Source organism: Hypanus sabinus, chromosome 27 (genome assembly GCF_030144855.1).
Source record: "Hypanus sabinus isolate sHypSab1 chromosome 27, sHypSab1.hap1, whole genome shotgun sequence".
In the NCBI taxonomy this organism is placed as follows: Eukaryota; Metazoa; Chordata; class Chondrichthyes; order Myliobatiformes; family Dasyatidae; genus Hypanus; species Hypanus sabinus.
This window is the reverse complement of record NC_082732.1, coordinates 22,002,893-22,027,405: the sequence shown is the minus strand read 5'-3', so window position 1 is coordinate 22,027,405 and position 24,513 is coordinate 22,002,893. Positions and strand designations below refer to the sequence as shown.

The 24,513-nt window shown below is 42.9% G+C and overlaps 2 protein-coding genes across 2 annotated transcripts in view; one reads left to right on the top strand and one right to left on the bottom strand.

Moving 5' to 3' along the window:
* The window catches only part of sdhb (succinate dehydrogenase complex, subunit B, iron sulfur (Ip)), a 29,158-nt gene extending 17,569 nt beyond the window's left edge, over positions 1-11,589 (bottom strand). Inside the window, exons 1-2 of the mRNA XM_059951901.1 lie at positions 10,388-11,589; positions 1,129-1,268 (exon numbers count right to left, since the gene is read on the bottom strand). Of these exons, the coding sequence (XP_059807884.1) occupies positions 1,129-1,268; positions 10,388-10,450 (203 nt within the window). The 5' untranslated portion in view covers positions 10,451-11,589. The remainder of the gene's footprint in view (positions 1-1,128; positions 1,269-10,387) is intronic.
* Positions 11,590-18,292: 6,703 nt separating this feature from the next.
* Positions 18,293-24,513, top strand: part of padi2 (peptidyl arginine deiminase, type II) — a 49,773-nt gene continuing 43,552 nt past the window's right edge. The window contains exons 1-2 of the mRNA XM_059951643.1: positions 18,293-18,320; positions 19,205-19,425. The gene's annotated coding sequence lies outside the window, so the exon portion shown is untranslated. The remainder of the gene's footprint in view (positions 18,321-19,204; positions 19,426-24,513) is intronic.

Below are 24,513 nucleotides of genomic sequence, written 5' to 3'. Positions count from 1 at the left end.
ATTACTCCTGTATTCTAGTTTGACCTCCAAAGTGAATCACTTCACTTTTCCAGATTGAAACTCAAGCAACCCAAATCCGTATTCTATAAATGTCTTTTTGTTACCAATGGCAACCTTCTACACTATCCATGGATCACTGTAAGTGGAATCATAGGTACACAGGATGGCAAAGAATGCCTTTGGACATTGGTCTTCCAAGGTCAGGGCATCGAGTGGAGAGTTTACAGTGTAGTTGTACAGGATGTTAGTGAGGTTACACTTGAAGTATTATGTTTAGTTTTGGTCATACTGCTATAGGAAAGATATTAGTAAACCGGAAAGAATGAAGCAAAGGATGCTGCCAGGACTTAAAGTTATAGGGAGAGGTTGGACAAACAAAGACTATATTCATTAGAGCACAGGAGACAGAGTTGATGTTATAGAGGTGTACAAGTTCATGAGGGGCATAGATAGAGTTAGTGCACTCTGTCTTTTTCCCTTTAGAGCTGTTGAACCAAGAACTACAAAACAAATTAAGGAGAGGGGGAAAGATTTAACAGGAACTTGAGGGGCAACATTTTTATTAAAACAACAAAGACGTTTGCTACACAGAATCAGAAATCAACTGCCAAAGGAAGTGATTGACGTAGATACAAAAACAACTTTTAAAAGACAGTTGACAGGTAAATGGATTACAATGGTTTAGAACGTTATTACCAAACATAGATGGGGTACATTGGTCAACATGGGCCAGCTACACAGAAGTGCCTCTATCCCCGCTATACAAAACACTTATGTAGCAATACACATGTTGGGTGCAGAATATAGAATAATTTTACTTTTGTTTTTGGTAAACAAGTATGAATTCAGAAGTCCCAGTGTTTTTTTTCCTGAGAAATCTGTTTAGCACTAGCTATTGAACTCACCCCCAAGACGACATAAGCAGGTAAAACTTTGCATGTTAGATTATCTTTTTCTTCCATTTCCCTCACTACATGACTCTCCCAACTTGCTGAAAAATCAATGAAAATCTCCATTCCAGCTCAAAATAAGAGCAGGGCCCCATCACATTAAAATAGAAATAATCAGTGGGGATAAAAATGTTCAATGTATTCTGATGTGAATCTTGTAGAATATCTTGAAACTTACGCATTTAGATCAATCTCATAGGTTTGCATACGAGGCTTGTCTCCTGGTTTATCGGGATTCCATCTGTAAATGGCAAATTTCTTTATGCGAGATGTTGTGGCAGGTGCAGCTGCCGCCGCTGTCTGTGCACTGCGGGTTGACTGAAATACAATATAATCCGTTGGTTAATACAATACTCTAACCATTATACTTCTGCGCAAAAAGTCATCACATAAAATTAAGAGATCTGCTAAGGTATTCAAAATTTTCAGTGGCAGATAGGTCAATAAATGGAAGATATGGATCTAAAGTAAAAGCAAGGAACCAGAGGCAACACAAGGAAGCACTTTCGGCACTCCGGGTTGTTGCTATGAAATGCACTGTATGAAAAAGTGCATTTCAAAGCAGAAATAACTAAATAATTGAAAGAAAATTTTATAAATTCATTTTAATGTCATTTCCTGTATACAAGTATAAAGGAGAACAAAATAAACTTGTTCTTTCGGATCCAATACAGCACAAAAAAAATCCACACAAGAAAGAACATAATAATGATTAAAAACACAATAAATATAAATACTGTACACAAGACAGCTTATATGTACAAAGATTGACTGCATGTCCATAAGTGATGCTAGTCTGTAGATAAGGTGACTGGCATGAAATAAAGCAGTGGGGGAACTTGTGGGTAGAAATGTTTCTGCTTGGGGAAATAACTGTTCTGAGTTTGGGTGGTCCTGGTACAGATGCTACATAGCCTGGTACAACACAGCTATAGGGCTATTGTGTGAAACAGGGAATCAGATTAACTGGATGGCTCCAAAGCTCTGAAGGGTCTTTGACCTGAAACACCATTTCTATTTCCATGCGCTGCTCGATTAATTGTATGTTGTGTTTCCACATTTTGTATTTTTATCCTAGATTGTTTCAAATAACACAGTTACAATGAGCTGAATGTGCTGTATTATATGCTTCCCTAAAATTAACAGATAGCCTTCTGTAATTATCTCTAGACTAATTATTTCTTGAGTTCTGTAAACCAGACTGCAAAGGGGAGAGGGGTGGAGTCAACGGTAAAGGTATAAATATTGTGGGCTGGAGAGAAGGAAAACAAGCACAATGGCTGTATTTAATTAGAGCAACAATGGGACAGCAAGACTTATACTGGGGCATGTCAGAGAACATGCTAAGGAACTGGATCTGCAACTCCATGACTTTCAGCTCATACAGAAACTGAGGTGGTAATAGATAAGGGCTCCAGGGAGGTAGTCACCTCTAACTTGCAGAAGGCAGGTAAATGGGTGATTATCAGGATACAGAAGGGAAATAGGCAGCTGGTACAGAGTATCCCTGTGGCCATTCCCCTCAATAATAGGCATGTCATTTTGGATACTGTTAAGGGGGCCAACCAAACAAGAGGGAGCTGCAGTGATCAGGTCTCTTACATGAGTCTAGTGCTATGGCATGGGGGCAAGAAGAGGACTGCAGTGGTGATAGAGAATTCCATAGTTAAGGGAGTAGACCAGAGATCCTGTGGATGTGATAGAGACATCCAGATAATATGTTGCCTCCCAGGTGCGAGGGTCAGGGACCTCTTGGATCAGGTCCATGACATTCTAACGGTGGAGGGTGAGCAGCCAGAAGTCTTGTTACGTAGTGGTATGAATGACATGGGTAGGAAAAGCAAGGAGGTCCAAAAGAGAGAATTTAGGGAGCTAGGTAGAAAGCTGAAAAGGTGGACTGCCGGGGTAGCAATCTCTGATTTGCCACCTGCGCCATGCACAAACGAGGGCAAGAAAAGGATGATTTGGGAGATGAATGTGTGGCTGAGGAACTGGAGCAGGCAGCAAGGTTTCAGATTTCTGGATCTTTGGTATCTCTTCTGGGGAAAGTATGACCTGTACAAAAGGGAAAGGTTACACTTGGAACAGGAGAAAGAAAAGGGTTGTCAAAAGGGCAATGTTACAATAGTTATGTTGGATTTCAATATGGAAGTAGATTGGGAAAATCAGACTGATGCCAGATACCAAGAAAGAGAATTTGTAGAATGCCTATGAGATGGCTTTTAGGGCATCTTGTGGTTGAGCCCACTAGGGGAAAGGCAATGCTGGACTGGGTGTTGTGTAATGAACTGAATTTGATTAGGGAGCTTAACATAAAGGAGCCCTTAGGATACAGTGATCATAATACGATAAAATTCACCGTGCCATTCGAGAGGGCAAAACCAAAGTCGGATGCATCAGTATTACAATGGAGAATGGGAATTATACAGGCATGAGAGAGGAGCTGGCCAAAGTTTGATGGAAGGGGACACTAGCAGGGATGACAGCAGAGCAGCAATGGCTGGAGCTTCTGGGAGCAATTCGTAAGGTGCAGGATAGATATAACCCACAGAAGTAGTATTTCAAAGGCAGGATGACACAACCATGGCTGACAATGGAAGTCAAAGCCAACATAAAAACAAGACAGTAAAGATTAGTAGGAAGTGAGAGGACTGGAAAACTTTTAAAAACCAACAGAAGGCAAGTAAAAAGCCATGGAGGTGGGCTGGGGGTGGTGGGGTGATGAAATATGAAGGTAAGCTGCCAATAATATCAATAAAGGATACCAAAAACTTTTTCAGCTATACAAAGAGCAAAAGAGAGACAAGAGTAGATACTGGACCGCTGGAAAATGATGCTAGAGAGGTAGAAATGGGGCACAGGGAAATGGCAAACTGAATAAGTATTTGGCATACACTAGTAATATGCCTGAAGTTCAAGAGTTCAGGTGGGTAGAAGAGAGTGCAGTTGCTATTATTAGGGAGGAAGTTCTTGGGAAACTGAAAGGTCTGAAGGTAGATAAGATTACCTGGACCAGATAGGATTGTACCCCAGGATACTGAAAGAGGTTGCAGAAGAGAGTGTGGAGGCATTCGTAATGATCTTTCAAAATCAGTGGATTCTGGCATGGCTCTGGAGGACTGGAAAATTATAAAATCATTCCACTCTTAAAGATGGAGGGAGGCAGAAGAAAAGACCAAAATACCAAAGTCAGCATGGTTTCTTTCCTTCAGGGAAATCCTTGCCTGACAAATCTGTTGGAATTCTTTAAGGAATTAACAAGCAGGATAGACCAAGGAAAATCAGTCACTGGATATTGTGTACCTGGACATTCAGAAGGCCTTTGACAAGGTCCTGAACAAAAGGCTGCTTAATAAGATAAGACCCTATGGTATTACACGGATAGAATATTAGCTGATTGACATACAATGTAAAACCTGCCAATGATTTGAACGACTGATGTTTTGTGGCGAAGTTTGCAGACAATACAAAGATAGGTGAAGGGACAGGTAGCACTGAGGAAGCAGGAAGGCTGCAAAAGGACCTGGATAGATTAAGACAATGGTCAAAGAAATGGCACATGGAATAAAGTATTGGGAAGTATACAGTTATGCATTTGGGTAAAAGGAATAAAAAGAATAGACTATTTTCTATACTGGCAGAGAATTCAAAACTCCAAGGTACAAAGGGACTTGGGAGTCCTTAAAGTTTAATTAGCAGGTTGAGTCAGTGGTGAGGAAGGCAAGGATGTAATGCTAAGGCTTTATAAGTCACTAATGAGGCAGTTGAGCCCCTTATTTAAGAAAGGATGTGCTGACATTGGAGTGTCCAGAGGAGGCTCATGAGAATGATTCCAGGAATGAAAGGCTTATCATATGAGGAGCAACTGATGGCTCTGGGCCTGCAGCTGAAATTTAAAAGAATGAGGGGGATCTCAATGAAACCTATTGAATGTTGAAAGGACTAGATAGAGTGGATGTGCTGAGGATCTTTGGTGGGGGAGTTTAGAATCAGAGGGCACAGGCCCAGATTAGAGGGGTGTCCATTTAGAACAGATATGAGGAGAAATTTCTTTAGCCAGAGGGTGGTAAATCTGTGGAATTCATTGCTACAGGCAACTGTAGAGGCCAGGTCAATGGATGTATTTAAGGTGGAAATTGATAGGTTCTTAATTAGTCAGGACGTGAAAGGTTACAGGAAGAAAAGCAGAAGTGTTGGGAGGGAAATAGATTAGCCATGGTGAATTGGCTTCAATGGGCCAAGTGCAATGGGTTTTGCTATGTCTTACGGTCTTCATGAGCCACTGTTCCCCCACCTACACAACTTTGTGGCAGCAAAGAAACAGAGCTGAGCATCATCAGAACGTGTGTGGTGAAACGCCACATTGTCACATTTAACACCAACATCATTGAAGGATTTCTAAATGGTGCAAATAATTAGAGGATTGCAAGAATTTTTACCTCTATTTCAATGGATTAATATGAGGGGCCAGGAAGTAATACTCCACCTGTACATACAAACACACGTGCAAAATGGGAACATACATTCAGCCCATCAAGCCTGCTCTGCCATTTAATAAGATAATGACCGATTTAAATTTAATCTCATCTCTGCATTCTTGTTTACCTGTGGTAACCTTGGACTTTGTACTTAGCAAAGATATATTTGCTTCCGCCTTAAAAAATATCCAAGGATTTTTCTTCAAAAATCAATAGGAGTAGTGCTTCTAACATCCACAACTCTCAGGGAAAAAACCTTGACTTGTATTATTAAATATACAATACCTTAATTTTTAAATAGATCCAGGCTTTCCCAAAATGGGAATCATCCAAATCCATCCTTTGGAATTTTCTGTGTTTCAATCATATCCTCTCTCATTCTTCTAAATACAAGCCTAGCCTGCCCAAATCATCCTCATAGGACAAACTGTATATTTCAGGGAATCTAGTAACCTTTCTGGATCATTTTTAATACATTAACTGCTTTTAAGTAAAGAGACCAATAATGTATAGAATATACCAGATAGGGTTTTGTCAATGCCCCATACACTATACCTGAAGCAAAACTGCCCCTTTTTTGTATTCAATTTTAATAATAACTTTCCCAATTATTTGCTATATCGATATAGAAGCTTTTATGAATCATGAACTACTAAACTCAAACTGTTGATAATATGCTACATTTTCACCTTTCTGCCAGATTGGTTTCTGGCTTGATCAGATCCAATCAAAACTGCTGCTCTAGCTTTGAAAATAAATCACACCAAACTGACACAATGACCTAAAGGGGCTAAATTATGAAAAAGTTTGTATAATCTCCTGAAGTTCAGGTGATTGGCAGGTGTGTTTAAACAATGACAAGAGAGTGTACTCTAGAACAATATCCTCCCGTGATATCCCACAAAGACTCAGGGGAAGGGGCTAAAGAGTGGGGTGGGGAAGCTTAACACACTTCAACAAATATTGTATGGATGACTAATTTGGAGGAGTTGCCAGATCTGTGCTACCAAGTACTGATAACGCATGCTCTTTCTGGTTCCTAGCACCCGGGTTCCTAGTCAACGGAGAGGAATGTGGGAAAGGATATGATCAATCACCACAATCTGCAGTGAGAGGAGAGAAATCATATCATGGTCAAATAAAGGAAGCTGCTGGTCACATTAAATTCAAATATGAAACTGCACACATGAGCACAGATGCCTTAGAGTATTGGGAGTTTGACACAAGACCAAGTTAAGCCAGTAGGTTATAATCAGACCATTTTAAAACTTTACAAGAAGAACTCAAGATGCTTTCATTCTTTCCTGTCATGAAACTGTTTAGAAGATCCACAGTGGGCAGAGTTATCAACAGTTTCATTACAAAGAATGCCCTCTATTTAAAATAGGATAAGGGAAGTCATTGCACACCCTTTTTATAGACTTCCTAGAACTCATGCAGTGGCTTCTCCCAAGCTTTCAAACAAGCAAAGCTAAGATCTATTTCAGATTAGCTCACCTTGGAAAACAGTGGAGTTGTTAGACTCAGAATACTGTGCAGGTGAAATGGTGGTGATGGCATCCATTAGGAGAAGGGGGAAGCCAATTATTTAAACAGCAAGGAAGGAAACCTTTCAGCACATATGCATGCTGAATACAGTAGATTCCAGTTAATTGGGCTATCCATTAATCGAGACCACCGCTTATTTGGGACAACTCATAAAGAAGAAATAAAAATTTAAAAAACAGGCAGAATTCCCTTCATTACTTGGGACACTATGCTGCTTAATTGGGGCAAGAGACTGTCGCTGAACACTTTCTAACATCAGTCACGTGCATATCATGTGGCCATTAGACACCACATGCTTAGTACAAACAGTTTTTACATAGCTACACTTGCATGTCTGTGTTCAAAAAGCAGGGATTTTTGTCACTGACAGTTGGCGAGTAATAAACAGTAAAACAGTTCAAAACAATTTTGCTCACTCTGGTTTCAAGCATTCAGGCTTGAAGTTGCCAGAAGTGGCTGGGAATGAAAAATGAAATGATTTCACTACTTCAACAATTTAGGAATTACGAAGAACTTGAAAGTATTGAAATATTGACAACCATCTTGAATGTTACAACTAAAATTAAGATTTGGAAGATGCAACAATCAAAAGCACTTTTTGAAGGCAGTCCGCTATCTGCACTAGGTGTCTGCGCTGATTTTGTTCATTTAGTCAATCAAAAGAACACATTAGTGTGCACTGAATGAATTTCTCCATTAATAACTATTAGGAACTAATACAGTTTTATAGCACAATAGTGATTTTGGTAGTGTTCTAATTTACATAATTACATTGTCTTTTTTTATATACCTTTACAACTATTTCCATGAAACTTAGCTAGTTGGGACAACCACTTAATTGGGTCAAAATGTACTGTCCCCAAATGTCCCAATTAACCAGAATCTATTGTATTTATCTCTTGGTGCAGACCAGAGAACCTGAAACTAGCAAAAATATTGCTGGGTAAACTATGTATAGTTTGTTACTATACAGAAAACTCTCCCAGCTACACTTTGAATGCTAACTCTCTACTGCTCAGTTCCTCTGAGTTGCCCAAGATCGTTCACAAACAGAGGAACACTACCTCATTATTCCTTCTTTTTGCACATTTTATTTTGAAATTTATAGTACACTTGTATCTTGGGACTTTACTGTAAATTTGTGATAATAAACCTAAATCTGATTAGACCGCTGGGCTTTGTTTTGATTCACTGGCTGTGGCATTACATTGTCAAAGGCAACAATTATACCAGTACCCAAGAAGAGTAGTGTCAGCCGCCTTACCAACATTATCCAGTGGCAATCACACCTATAGTGATGAAGTGCTTTGAGAGTTTGGTTATGGCTAGAAGCATCCCCTGCCTACATTTGACTATAGATAAAATAGGCCTATGGCAGACGCTATCTCACTGGCTCTCCATGCTGCCTTGGATCACCTGGACAACACAAATACCTATGCCTGGATGCCGTTTATTGATTACAGCTCAGTTTTTAACACAATCATTCCTACAATTCTGATTGAAAAGCTCCTGTATCTTCCTCTGCAACTGGACTCTCAACTTCCAAACCAGAAGATCATTATTGGTGCGGATTGGAAATAACATCTCCACCTCACTGACAATCAACACTGGCACATCTCAGGGATGTGTGTACAGCCCACTGCTCTACTCTCTCTACACCCATGACTGCGTGGCTAGGCACAGCTCAAATGCCATCTATAAATTTGCTTATGATACAACCATCATTGGCAGAATCTCAGATGGAGATGAGGATGTACAGGAGTGAGATATACCAGCTAGTGGAGTGGTATTGCAGCGTCAACCTTGCACTCAATGTCAGTAAGACCAAAGAACTGATTGTAGACTTCAGAAAGTCATAAAACGAGGGAACACACACATCACAGAGGGATCAGAAGTGGAAAAGGTGAGCAATTTCAAGTTCCTAGGAGTCAGTATCTCTGAGGACCTAACCTGGACCCAATATATCGATGTTGCTATAATGAAAGCAAGACAGTGGCTATATTTCACTAGGAGGTTGAGGAGATTTGGTATGGCATCGAAAACACTTGCAAATTTCTTCAGATGTACTATGCAGAACATTCTAACTGGCTGCATCACCATCTGGTATGGGGTGGGGGGGGGGTGCTACCACATAGAATCAAAGAAAGATTAATCAGCTCCATCATTAAGGACCCCAATCACCCAGATCATGCCCACTTCTCATTGGTACCATCAGGATGGATGCATACACTGAACTATTCAGAAGCAGTTTCTCCTTCTAGTTTCAGAATTGACATTGAACTCATGAATACTACCTCACTACTTTTTTTTAAATCTTTTTTTTGTACTACTTATATAACTATTATATATAGTAACTGTAAATCAGTTTTCATTTTTCTCTCTATTATCATATATTGCATTGTACTGCTACCTCAAAGTCAACAGATTTCACGACATAAGCTGGTAATATCAAACCTGATTCAAGCCTTCTTGGGATCATTTATCATAACTAAAGTCCACATAACTCTCCAAAACTCAGTAATTAATTTAATATATTGATACCACATCCTGGCCTAACAATCCAGAAAGACAAGCTCCAATCCTAACTGAAAAACTTGAGAATTTAAAAGTTATTCAAGTAAATCTGGAATTTAAGAAGCATTGTCTTTGAACTACAAGAATTAACTAAAAACCCATCCAGTTCATTAATGTTCTTCAGGGAAGAAAACTTACCACCCGTACCTCATGCATATTCACCACTGTGATTAACTTTCTTTCTGACTCCTCAGTTCAACTCAGAGGCCATTGGGAACTGCCAACCCTATCTAACAACACTCACATGCCACGAACATACAAGTATACACCACAATGTTCCTTTAGGAGCAAAATATTATCACCATAATGCTTTGTGGCACTATTGTACCGGTCTGGCATCCCAAGGCATTATGGTACATAAACAATAGCAACATAATCTCTTAGAACAGTACCGTCTTTTAGTAATTAAATGCCTAATTGAACAATCTATTTTGCATACATAATGTCCATATCTCTCCAGTTCCTGCATAACACCACTATCATATTTGCCTCCATAACAACCCTGGCAATGCATCCCTGACGTCTTTTACTGTGTGAGACAAAAGAAACTTTCCCTGCACATTTCTCTTGAATTTACCTCATCTCACCTTAAATACCTGCCCTCTAGTATTAGACATTTCAAATATATCGGCTGCTCACGGAGTTCCACAGCCTCTGCCTCGCCATCTCCGTGACCTTCACACTGCGGCACCGAGTAGCCTGTAGGCCGGCTGTCGGGCCGGGACTCCGGCCGGACCCAGGAGAGCGGCCACTCAGCCTGGATACCGTTCGAGCAACCGCAACAGCCGCCGCATAAAACATCACGGCGAGGTCCCAGCCCAGAGAGCCCGGTCTCACCTGCACACAGGCCGAACGCCACCACAACCAGACCCCGCTCCGTCCCCGACACAGCGCCGCCATCTTTGAGAGGAAATTAGGGCAGCGCCGGAAACACGGGCCGTCCGGGATGTTAGATAAAGCTCGGTGGCCGCCTCAATTATCGGTAAAAACCCAACGAAACCGGGCTAGACTGCCGCAGATATCGGTCAAAGCCCAACGGGATGCTGTGTGGAACCGCCCCGGAAGGATTTAGCTGACGCCAGCCTTATGTAATGTTTGCGCACCTCAGTTCTTTGGGTGATTTTGAGCCCTTTTTAATGGCTCTGGTGCAAAACTCTAAAGTAAGACGACTCTTAAATACGCAGGGGAAAATCACGAACACGAGAATATGTGCAGATGCTGGAAATCCAAAGCAACACACACGCAAAATGCTGGAGGAACTCAGCAGTCCAGGCAGCATCCATGGGAAAGAGTGAACAGTCGACGGTTCAGGCCGAGACCCTCCTTCAGTCCGGAGTTCTGCCAGCATTCTCTGTGTGTTGCATACTGAAAAATAGCCAGTTACTGCCTCAAATTAATTATGTATGAGATGATCCGTCTGGGCTCTCGGTATATGTGAAAATCATAAACCAAAACCAAGGAGAAACAGCTCCAGGACTTTTTAATCAAAGTTGGGAGATATTTTTAAAAATTTCTTTCCATTGGCACTGGTTCAAAGAATGCTTTAATGGGTGATGATATGATGTGGAATCGGTTCAGAGGCACAACGAAATGCTTGTCTTGCGATACTGTTCATTCAGATCAATTCATTATGCAGTACGTTGAGATAGTTCAAGGTGAAACGATAACAATGCCGAATGAAGTCTAACAGCTACGGATAAACTGCAAGATCGTAACAATTTATGAGATGAATCATTGTACTAGGGAATCATTAATAGTAAAGCTGTCCTTGAACATAGTGGTAAATGCTTCCAGGTTTTTGTATCTCTGACCGATAGGAGAGAGGAGAATAGAGAATCTCTGGGGTAGGTGGGCTCTTCGATTATGCTGGCTGCTTTACTGAAGCAGCAATAAGTCTAGACAGAGTCCATAGACGTTGATTTCTGTGATCTGCTGAGCTGTGTCCAGAAATCTGTTGGCAAGGGGCTATTCAAAATCACACCTCATTATTATGTTTCCAAAATAATGTAAAAAAAACTATCTGCATTTTCTCCAGAGTAAATCGGTTTTCATTTATGCCACTTAACTATGTTGTGTTATTTCTAAGCAACTAATATTGAGAAATAGCTGTTCTCATTTAAATGCAGCGACTAAAATAAAAATGAAGTCTTAATTCAAATTAAGAAGAATTTCCTTATGTATGTATAACTATGTTTTCTGCCCTTTGAAGATGAACTATAAGATAATCTTTCACCCTTTAACTGGAATAGAGGAATTCTTTCCTCTATTAGAGATCTGGACATCAGACTCTTCCTTCTGAATCAAGAGTGTTAAAACATTCTGGTGTGAAAATGGCATGTTGTAACCCATCCCATCGGACATCAGGGGCAATGTTTGAGTGGAAGCTGCAGAACCTCAGAAAGTCTTAAGTAGAAACCATCCATTTTCAAGAAGTCAAGGATGCGAACATCAGATGATGCATGTGGCCTGCTACTAGGATACCACAAGTATCCAAACATAACAGGTTGTGAGTGAGGCAATATGCTTTGGAAATTCACGATAAATTCGCAGTGAAGATTGGGTGTCAAACATGCACTGTTACTTGACAACAGAGGTAAAATGTTTGTAAAGGAGCATTGGAAAAATTCTATGTCCACTGTTCCCAATATTGTGAACCTCAGCATCCTCATATTAAATACAGCATTTAAATGAGAAATTAAAGAAATAACCATGTGATGCTGAATCAACTAAGCCCTCATGGACACTAATAAACATTTGTCATGGCTATGGAATTATGATGACAGAAGTGCACCAAGTTTAGGGATTTGGTGCAATTCTACTCAGTCAAGTACTAATGCCATAAAAAGGGAGCTAGAAGTGGTTGAGATTAAAATGGTAAATTTCTAGACCAGATATAGGAGACTTGAGAAACTGGATACATACAAACAGCACAAAATCCCTTGGGATGAAATAAACATGGGAATGGGTATTACAGGTTGAGTACCCCTTATCTGAAATCTCAAATTCCAAAAACCTCCGAAATCCAATTTTTTTAAAGTACTGACATGATGTTACAAATGGAGAATTTCACAAGGCAGTGGAAAGGTTCCACTTATTCAAGTTTGTTAAAGAGAAGTACCAATTCCAGGAGGACTGAGGTAATATTTTTCCTAAAGCAGATTGATCGATCTTAATAGTTTTGGAGAATCCAGTCATGGCAAGTAAGGGAACAGTAGTGGAATTTCTTTAATACGGGATCTTTTTGTACTCTGATTGATGCACCATCAGTAACTCTCAGAGAGTTGAACTGAACGATAGGCTTTTATTAACAGCAAAAGGGAGCAAGACATCTCGAAGACTGAGGGAGGAGCAGTGCCCCAATCGCCCTTATACAGGAGTCTGTGGGAGGAGCCACAGGAGCAGTCAGCAGAGGGGTGTGTCCAGACAGATATACATAGTTTACCACACTGATAGATACCAAATCAAGTCAAGTCAAGTCACTTTTATTGTCATTTCGACCATAACTGCTGGTACAGTACACAGTAAAAACGAGAGAACATTTTTCAGGACCATGGTGCTACGTAAAACAACACAAAAACTACACTAGACTACAGACCTACCCAGAACTGCATAAAGTGCACAAAACAGCGCAGGCATTACAATAAATAATAAACAAGACAATAGGCACAGTAGAGGGCAGTAAGTTGCTGTCAGTCCAGGCTCTAGGTATTGAGGAGTCTGATAGCTTGGGGGAAGAAACTGTTACATAGTCTGGTCGTGAGAGCCCGAATGCTTCAGTGCCTTCTCCCAGATGGCAGAAGGGAGAAGAGTTTATGTGAGGGGTGTGTGGGGTCCTTCACAATGCTGTTTGCTTTGTGGATGCAGCGTGTGGTGTAAATGTCTGTAATGACGGGAAGAGAGACCCTGATGATCTTCTCAGCTGACCTCACTATCCACTGCAGGGTCTTGCGATCTGAGATGGTGCAATTTCTGAACCAGGCAGTGATGCAGCTGCTCAGGATGCTCTCGATACAACCTCTGTAGAATGCGGTGAGGATAGGGGTAATGATGCAACACAAGTATTCCAGGAATAGGTTCTGCATTCTGACGATGGGCTAAATGACATGCTGTAACTGTATTAATAGGCTGGCGTGGCTTGTAATGTGTACGATGGTTCAAGTTGCAGAAGACAGCCACCCCCTGCACCACAGCATGGAGGTCAGGGGCAGACAAGAGGTCAGAAGCATGTGCACTTGACCCACCACCCTGCTGTACTGTTAAATCTAGAGTAATTATTCTAGGCAGCTTCTAGAGTAGGTTACATGGTCAACAGAACAGTGTGGGCCGAAAGGCCTGTAATGCGCTGTAGGTTTTTGATGTTTTTATATAATTCTGACCATGCTAAGCATCAGGTGGACTTCACATCAGACTCCTCAGCTTTATTCCATCCATGACCCATCTACAGACGACTCCATTCATTTGATTTGATCGCTAACCCTCATTAATAATGCCAGGCTCAGTTAATTTACTTTCCTTTATAATTGTTCATTTAAATTTATTTACAATATCATGTATTTATATGAAATGCACCGTATTTTCTTACTCACAAAAAGTAAAGAGAAACTGCAAAAGCGAAGTGTGGCACGTGCTGAAAATCTGCAATAATGACGGAAATACTCTGTGTCCGTGGAGAAAGAAACAGAGTTAATAGCCCAGGGTGTTTTTTAACCCTCACATGCATTTCCCAGGTAATCCACTCTCGTGGCCCTGTCACCTGAATCATGTTGCTCTGCTGCCCCATAGAGGGGAGATGCTTGTGAGCTTCCCTATCCCCCTGCCCCCTCAGATAGAGCAACATGAAGACTGATCCTCAGGGCTGTTGAGAGCATGTCAAAGGTCTTTTTAAATGTCTCAATGTCAGAGATAAGAATAGACAGTCAAACTAGGCATAAATAGCAAAAAAAAACCCTATTTGACAATGATTTTATTTAAGCACACATTTAATACAAAAAAAAACATTTCTAGGGAGGCAACCCTGTCAACCTGGGTTTCTGGCGCCCAGAATTCACAGTGAGGACCCCAAGCACAGACCAGGCAGCCGTTTTGCCCAGCGCCAGTGCTCTGCCCCCCACAGCCATCTTGAACATGTTGCATGTTAATCTAACAGTACATGGACCAGTACACTCATTCACGGACCGGTCTGTCCTTGGCCTTCTCTGTTGCTACAGCAAGGCCAAATGCAAATTGGAAGAACAACAACTCAAATTCTGCTTGGGTAGCTAACAACCCAGTAGTATGAACATTGAATTTTCCAGTTTCAGGTTACCCGGTGTTGTTCTCCCGCACACACCCATCCACCTAAGATTCTTCTCCCTTTTCCCACCTTTCCCATCACCTTTCCTCCCCTCCTGGTGATGTATGCCCACCATCAGCCTTTATCTATTCTCCCCTCCCACCCACTGCTTCTAGAGGATGCTGTCCAAGTTGCATGCCATTTTGGAGAATATCTCCCACCCACTCCATGATGTACTGGTTAGGCATAGGAGTACATTCAGCCAGAGACTCATTCCACTGAGATGTAACACTGAGCATCATAGGAAGTCATTCCTGCCTGTGGCCATCAAACTTTACAACTCCTCCCTCGGAGTGTCAGATACCCTGAGCCAATAGGCTGGTCCTGGACTTATTTCCACTGCATGATTAACTTATTTATTTATGGTTTTATATTGCTATATTTCTTCACTATTCTTGGTTGGTGCGGCTGTAACGAAACCCAATTTCCCTCATGATCAATAAAGTATGTCTGCCTGTCTGTACTTCTTCCCTTTCCCTCAGCGTCCTGATGCAGGAACTCAACCAAAAAACATCAACTTGCACCTTTTGCTTCTACAGATGCTGCTTAGAAACATAGAAAACTCTTCGGCCCACAAAGTTGTGCTGAACATGTCCCTACCTTAGAAATGACCAGGTTTACCCATAGCCCTCTATTTTTCTAAACTCCATGTACCTATCCAGAAGTCTCCGCCTCCACCACCATTGCCGGCAGCCCATTCCATGCACTCACTCTAAGTAAAAGTCTTACCCCCAGCATCTCTGTACCTACTCCCCAGCACCTTCAACCTGTGTCTTCTTGTGGCAACTATTTCAGCCCCGGGAAAAAGCCTCTGACTATCCACACGACCAATGCCTCATCATCTTATACACCTCTATCGGGTCACCTCTCATCCCCTGTCGCTCCAAGGGGAAAAGGTGGAGTTCAGTCAACCTATTCTCATAAGGCATGCTCCCCCATCCAGGCAACATCCTTGTAAATCTCCTCTGCACCCTTTCTATGGCTTCCACATTCCCCCTGTAGTGAGGCGACCAGAACTGGGTACAGTCCTCCAAGAGGGGACTGGCCAGGGTCCTCTCAGTTCCTCAGGTTCCTCTCAGGGTCCTCTCAGAGGCAACATTACCTCTCAGTTCCTAAGTTCAAGTCCATGATTAATGAAGGCTAGTACACTGTATGCCTCCTTAACCACAGAGTCAACCTGCGGAGCTGCTTTGAGTGTCCTATGGACTTGGACCCCAAAATCCCTTTGATCCTCCACACTGCTAAGAGTCTTACCATTAATACTATATTCTGCCATCATATTTGACCTAACAAAATGAACCACCTCACATTTATCTGGGTCGAACTCCATCTGCCACTTCTCAGCCCAATTTTGCATCCTACCAATATCCCGCTGTAACCTCTGACAACCCTCCACACTTTCCACAACACTTCCAACTTTTGTGTCATTGGCAAATTTACTAACCCACCCCTCCACTTCCTCATCCAGGTCATTTATAAAAATCATGAAGAGTAAGGGTCCCAGAACAGATCCCTGAGGCACACCACTGGTCACTGATCTCCATGCAGAATATGACCCGTCTACAACCACTCTTTGCTTTCTGTGGGCAAGCCATTTCTGGATCCACAAAGCAATGTCCCCTTAGATCCCATGCCTCCTTACTTTCTCAATAAGCCTTGCATGGAGTACCTTATCAAATGCCTTGCTGAAATCCATAACCACTACATCTACTGCTCTGCATTCATCATGTGTTTAGTGACACCCTCAAAAAATTCAATCAGGCTCGTAAGGCACGACCTGCCTTTGACAAAGCCACACTGACTATTCCTAATCATATTATACCTCTCCAAATGTTCATAAATCCTGCCTCTCAGGATCTTCTCCTTTAACTTACCAACCACTGAAGTAAGACTCACTGGTCTATAATTTCCTGGGCTATCTCTGCTCCCTTTCTTGAATAAAGGAACAACACCTGCAACCCTCCAATTCTCCAGAACCTCTCCCATCCTTATTGATGATTCAAAGATCATCACCAGAGGCTCAGCAATCTCCTTCCTCGCCTCCCACAGTAGCCTGGGGTATATCTCTTCTGGTTGCAGTGACTTATCCAACTTGATGCTCTCCAAATCTCCAGCACATTCTCTTTCTTAATATCTATATGCTCAAGCTTTTCGGACCGCTGCAAGTCAGACTACAATCACCAAGATCCTTTTCCATAGTGAATGCTGAAGTAAAGTATTCATTAAGTACCTCCTCCGGTTCCATACACACTTTCCCACTGTCACACTTGATAGGTCCTATTCTTTCACGTCTTATCCTCTTGCTCTTCACATAATTGTAGAATGCCTTGGAGTTTTCCTTAATCCTGCCAGCCAAGGCCTTCTCATGGCTCCTTCCTGTTAGCCTTATAATCTTCTGGATCTCTAACATTACCTAGCTCTCTGAACCTTTTGTAAGCTTTTCTTTTCTTCTTGTCTAGATTTATTACAGTCTTTGTACACCATGGTTCCTCTACCCTATCATAACTTCCCTGTCTCATTGGAACGTACCTATGTAGAACTCCACTCAATTATCCACCTGAACATTTGCCACATTTCTTCCATACTTTTCCCTGAGAACATCTGTTCCCAATTTAAGCTTCCAATTTCCTGCCTGATAGCCTCATAGTTCCTCTTACTCCAATTAAATGCTTTTCTAAATTGTCTGTTCCTTTCCCTCCCCAATGCTATGGTAAAGGAGATAGAATTATGATCACTATCTCCAAAATGCTCTCCCACTGAGAGACCTGACACCTGACCAGGTTCATTTCCCAATACCAGTTCAAGTACAGCCTCTCCTCTTGTAGGCTTATCTACATACTGTGTCAAGAAACCTTTCTGAACACACCTAACAAACTCCACCCCATCTAAACCCCTTTCTCTAGGGAGATGCCAATCGATATTTGCAAAATTAAAATCTCCCATCATGACAACTCTTATTATTACACCTTTCCGGGATCTGTTTCCCTATCCGCTCCTCGATATCCCTGTTACTATTGGGCGGCCTATGAAAAACACCCACTAAAGTTATTGACCCACTTCCTGGTCCTAACCTCCACCCACAGAGACTCCATAGACAATCCCTCCATGACATCCATGGACTCACTGAATTCTTCAAGTGACAAACTAGAGAAAATCTGTAGATGCTGGAAATCCAAGCAACACTCACGGAATGCTGGAGGAACTCAGCAGGTCCGGCATCATCTGTGGAAAAGAGTTAACAGTAGACGTTTCAGGCCAAGACCCTTCGGCAGGACTGGGAAATAACTGAGGGGTAGAATTAAAAAGGTTGGGGGAGGGAGGGGAGAGAGAATCACAAGGTGACAGGTGAAACCTGAAGGGGGAGGAATGAAGAGCTGGGAAGTGGATTGGTGAAAGAGACCAGAGGGAGGCGACAGCCGAGCAAGGAGGGAGGGCAAGGTGTGAGAGGGAAAGGGGATGGGGATTGGCGGGGGCAGCAGACAGCGGGCATCACCGGAAGTTTGAGAAATCGATGTTCATGCCATCGGGTTGGAGGCTATCTAAACAGAATATAAGGTGCTGTTCCTCCAGTCTGGGTGTGATCTCGTCGCGACATGGATAGGCATACCGGAATGGGAATTAAAACGGATGGTCAACGGGAGATCCCGCCTGTTCTGGCGGGCGGAGCGATCTCCCAATCTGCGCCGGGTCGAACCGATATACAAGAGGCTACTCTGGCGCACCGGACTGTTGACCCCAACAGGGGGACGGGTGAAGTGTCGCCTCACCTTGGAGGACTGTTCGGGCCCTGAATGGCCGTGAGGGAGGATGTGTAGGGAGGGGCAGGTGCAACACTTGTTCCGCTTTCAAGGATAAGCGTCGGGAGGGACGAAAGGACAGGGGAGTCGCGTAGGGGGCGATCCCTGTGGAAAACAGCAAGTTGGGGGGAGGGAGAGATGTGCTTGGCGAAGAATCCAGTTGGAGGTGGCAGAAGTTACGGAGAATCATGTACTGGACGCGAAGAATGGCGGGGTGGTAGGTGAAGACAAGAGGAACCCTATCCCTGGTGGGGTAAGGGCTGCGGCTGAGGTCAGCGTTGATGGTGGAGGAAGGGAAGCCCCCTTCTTTGAAGGAGGGGGGCATCTCCTTCGTTCCAGAATGAAAAGCAGTTGCGGCGAGGCGGGGGAATTGAGAGAAGAGGGTAGCTTTTCTACAAGTAACTTCTTCCATTGTTCTGTTTTCATTTCCATCAACTGTAAACTTTTATTTTCTCAAAATGTGTAAATTAAAACCCTTAGTTATTAGGAGCAAAAAGAAAATAACTTAGAAACTTAATCTTCCAGTCCAGGTCACGCCTCAAGATGTGAAGATTTTCTTTCCTGTCACGTGCATGTCGAAATCTAGACTAAAGTGCATTATCTGCGTCGAGTCAAATCTGTAAGGATTGTGTCGGGCAGACTGCGTGTGTCGCTACGGTTCTGCCCACAGCTCACTGACCCACGTCTAACCGGAGCTCCCGGGAGAGACCCATTCTGTCACGCGGAGAACACAGAAGCGTATCACAGTAAGTGGTGGGAACTGAACCCGGAATGTTGAACACTGGCACTGTAAAGCAAAGTGCTAACTGTGCCGCCACTATTCCAGCGAATGTTAATGGAGTATAACAGTTGCAACTTGCTATTTGCTAGAGAATGAAATATTAAGAATGTAGAAGACTATGGTGTGTTAATGAAAGGTAGCTAAAAGATGTAGATTAGAACATGATTAAGTCACGAAATCCTAAGAATGTAGAAGACAATGGTGTATTAATAAGAGGAAGCTAAGAGATGTAAATTATGTAGTCTGAGTTTGCTATTTGCTATGCATTTACCCAATTTAGTAGGAGAATGAAATATTAAGAATGTAGAAGACAATGGCGTGTTAATGAGAGGTAACTAAGAGATGTAGATTAGAACATGATTAAGTCAATGGGTAGAAACAATAGTGGCGGATGTACATGTGATACGCAACTATAGACCGATTGGATATGCTAATGCAACTAAACCAGGAGATTGCTATAAAAAATGCTATGTCCAAGGATCGGTGGGCAATCAGCAACTAGCGACTGTCTCAGCTTTGATTTGCAAATTAAAGTTTAACCCTTCTTGAAGAATCTTCTGCGTCTCCTGGTTGTTTGTGGGGCACGAGAAACCACGACAACATTGGCGACCGCGGCAGGACCGGAAAGAGACCCGCGGAAAGGAAACGGCAGTTTGGGGACGCTTCCCAGTCCTCTAGGGACCCCCACAAGGCTAATATAATTAAGGGTGCACCCAAACAAAAGGTAAGCGCTTATTGCGACAATTTGGACTAAGAATTCTGTTGGTTTTGGGAAGACTTGGAGTCTCAGAAGTGTGGAACCACTGCCAAAGGGTCTCTCCGGTCCAAAGAATCTGGCAGAATTGGGGGTTAACAGGAGGCTCAGAGGATTGATCAAGAACACTGCAGTGAGGGTAAGTACAAATAAGCTAATAAAAAGTTAAGAAAAATTCCACGTGGTGTTGGTAAGTCCCTGTGGATACCGCTTCGTATGAAACGAAGGTCTGAACAGGCAGAGAAAGGGAAAATAGAGAAAATCCCTGTGGATACCGCTTCGTATGAAACGAAGATCTGAATGGGCAGGGAAAGGAAAATAGAGAAAATCCTCATGGATACTGCCTTAAGAGATAAGGGTCTGAATAGACAAGGTGCAAAGAGCAAGTTCTGTGGATACCGCTCTGAATAGAGGTCTGTACAGGCAGAACAGAATAGGAAACAAGGACAGTCCAATATATAGTTAAAAGCGCTGGTAGATAGATGATAGACTAGGCATAGAATTAGAGTAAATAATATTTTCCAGTAAACGAACTGTGAATCTCTGAAATAACCTTAAAAAGAGAGAATAACATGACAGGTAAAGGAACGGCAGTAGAGATTCGGAGCAAAAAATTCCCGATAAATAAATATGAGATCATAAAAACTTCAGAAAAATGGGAAAAAAGAACCAAAAACCTGGTCACAAAATGGCCAAGAGAAGGAACGTTTGATGTAAGCTTGTGTGAAGAAATGGAGGCACTAATTAAAAATTACAAACCAAAAGATAAATCTAAGAAAAGAGGGCAAAAAAGAGAACGAGAAATGGAAGTGCTAAAACTCTTCAGAACGGAGGGAGAGAGGCTGAGGAGAACAGGTAGAATATTGATTACAAGCGAGGAAGACACTAAGGTGCTGGAGAAACAGCCTGTTAGAGAGAGAGAGAGAGAGGAAGGTACAGTGAGAAACTGGCTTCAGCTCCGTACCCGGATGCGAAAGTAACAGAAAAGCCCCCTCCCTATAATGAGGAAGGAACCCCTAAGCAGTGCCCCCTGCTGACGGGAACAGTAAACATGCAGGGAGAAGTACAAGTTTGGGATAATGAGGAGGAAAAAAACAAAACGAGAAGGAAAAAGCGGCGATATGGAAGGAGATACAGGCAGAAAGGATAAAGGTGGAACAGGCACAGAGAGAAATGGAATAAGGGATTGAACGGATGAAATACTTGAGAGAGGAAAAGGAGTATGAGGAGAATCGGTTATACTATAGAAATAAACAGACTAGAAAAGAAGGTGACTCATTGGAGGAGCAAGAGTTAAGTGGAGAGAGAGAGGATGTGAGAATTTGTGGGGAAGAGGTAGGAGGCAGAAGCCCAGAAGAGCAGAAGGAGGCGGTAAGGGAGCGACGTGCGGAAGTAAAGAGAGAGCCAGATAAGTTACTGAGAGGGGATTGCCAGAGGAGATGCGAAAAATACTCCAGGGGCCAACCAAGTATTGAATCAAGACAGAAAGGAAGGACTCCACAGGGAGACCGAGGAAAGAAGAGGACCCCGGAGAAATTTGTGTGGGAGGCAGTAAAGACATACCCTGAAACAGATGGGGAGTCAGATGAGGAGGAGAGCCAGGGCAGGTGGGAAGAAGGAGGAAGAATGATGCCATTATTAGTTAAAGGATCAGGACAAGTGCAGTATATCCCATGGTGATCCCAGGGCCTAGAAGGGCTGAAAAACACTCTGCCCAATCTACATGAAGGAGCAGGGAAATGGATTAGAGCCTTTGAAGAAGAAACGGTGGGACGATTATTGGCTATGGGAGATTTGAAGGCACTATTGATAAGGTTGATGGGAACCTCCAAATTTAACGAACTAATAGAAATGGTTGGCATAGTAAACTCGAATGACCCGAGAACTGATGGAGACGGGTTTGACAGAGTGAGGCAGAGGGTATGGCAGGCCCTCAGAAAGCTTTATCCACCCAAAGTGGACCCCAAAGCCTTAAAAGGGGATCCACTGGGAGACACTGAAAACCCAGCAGCCTACGTAGAAAACCAGTTGAAAAGGTGGAGACTGGAGACTGAGCAAGAGGTGGAGAATAGCTTATTTATCACCACACTGTTCCGACATAGCATTTTGGATGCAATGCCTCCGCAAGTAAAATCCAAACTGGAGGAAGTGGTTGGGCTAACGTCAAAGACCCCACAAGAATTTAGAGACCACATAGTCCATGCGGTTGAGAAATACTGGGAAGACAAACGAAGGTTGGCTGAGCAGCAGGAAGAGGTGCAAAGAAAGTTAATACAAATGCAGCTCGAAGAACTCAAAAAGAAGGAAAAAGAGAAAAACAAAAAGATGCTGCCAGCAACCACCGGTCCGAGTACAGCCATCGAACTGGATGAAGCGCTGCTATATGGAGGAACCGATCATACTGTAAGACAAGGGCTGGAAAACCCCATGCCAGTAATCGTCTTTGGAGGAGCATTCCCACAAATGCCCTATCAGGAACAAACTAAATTCAAACAGCCCAGACAGGACTGGAAGTCCCAAGGAGGGGGACAGAGGAGCTATGGGCAGAGGGGACCAGCGAGGAAACAGGGGGAAAGAGAGGTAGAGAGATTGTGCTGGGGATGTAATCAGCCAGGTCTCATGAGAAGAGATTGTCTGTTTACACCATGGCCTGTCACACACCAGCATGAACCGATAAGAAGGGAACTAAAGTTTAGCCAAGGACCAGCCCCCACAGGCCCAAGCGGACCTGTGAACCCCTATGCGAGGTATTGGGGTGCCCCGAGAACTCGAGTGGGAAGGGACATCACCCAATGATAAAAAGGGAGGCAGACAAGGAACCCATTGTTCAGGTTATGTTAGAAGGGCAACTGACACCAATGATGATAGATACTGGAACCACGTACACTTGTGTACAGCCACAGTATGCCCTTCACCTTCCCATGTCAGGAAAGTTTATTAAGATGGTGGTAGGGTTCTTGGGGAAAACACAGTGCACGGCTCCAGTGCAGTTGAGAATGGGAAATAAAGGAATTGTTTTGTCGGTGCTAGTATTTAAAGGAACTCCGATTAATTTGTTAGGCAGAGATGCCTTATTGAAACTGGAATTAAAATTAGAATGTACCAGAAATGGGCTGAGTGTGGAAAGAGCAGGGGCTCAATTGATAGTGCGAGAAGACAAGAAGGCTAATGTCTTTTGGATAGGAGACATCGCAGATCAGATTCAGGAAACCTGGGAAAAATGGAAAAAGGGCGTGCAGGCTATATTACCCAGGGCAGTAATGCCCAAATCTGAGCTACATTGTAGTGATTTTTGACAAGACTCAGAACAGGGAGTTAGAGGAGAGGTGGCACCTGGAGGCATGTACCCAACAGCACCTGGAAGGGGAGGCTGTGATAATTGGAAAGCAAGGGGCAGCCTTACAAGTTAAGTGGAACACCTTTTTAGAAAAATGGTACAGGATACCAGAGGCTGCGCCCCACGTAACGTTGTTGGTAAACAAGGGATATCAGTCTAAAGACTTAGGACCCTTAGTTAAAAGTGCTGAAACCGTAACAGTGTGGAGGAAAATCATGCCAGAGGTGCGGATATCAGAAGACAACAATTGCATTAAAATAATGGTAAGTGTAGATATGGTAGGGACAGTGAGAGAGGTCGAAATAACTCCCCAACCACACATGCCCTTGCTGGGAAAGGAAAGAGGCCAGCAGAAAGATAGGATAGATGAGTTGCCATCTATTCTATGGTCTCAGCATGACACGGACGTAGGGAAAATAAAAACAGCTAGCTGAAAAGGGGAGCAATTCCACCCAGGAGACCACAATACCCTCTAAGACCAGAAGCAGAAGAGGGAATAGCATCGACAGTGCAGGGGTTGCTTGAAATAGGAGTGCTTAAAAGAACAAACAGTCCATGCAATACCCCGTTGCTGCCGGTCTTAAAAGCAGATAAATCTAAGTGGAGATTGGTGCATGATTTGCGAGCGGTAAATGATGTGGTAGAGGACTAGCCAGCGGTAGTCCCCAACCCACACACGCTTTTGACTAATGTTCCACCAGAAGCAAGTTACTTTTCAGTGTTTGATTTGTGTTCGGCTTTCTTCAGCATTCCTCCAGCCGACCAGTGTCAGTATCTGTTTGCATTTACTTACAGAGGTGCTCAGTATACCTATACCCGAATGCCGCAAGGATTTAAACATTCACCACATGTTTTTAATCAGGTGTTGAAGGCAGACCTAGCGGGCATACCATTGAAAAGTGCATTGTTACAGTATGTGGATGACCTGTTGATTTGCTCCCACAGTAAGGAACAGTGTGAGC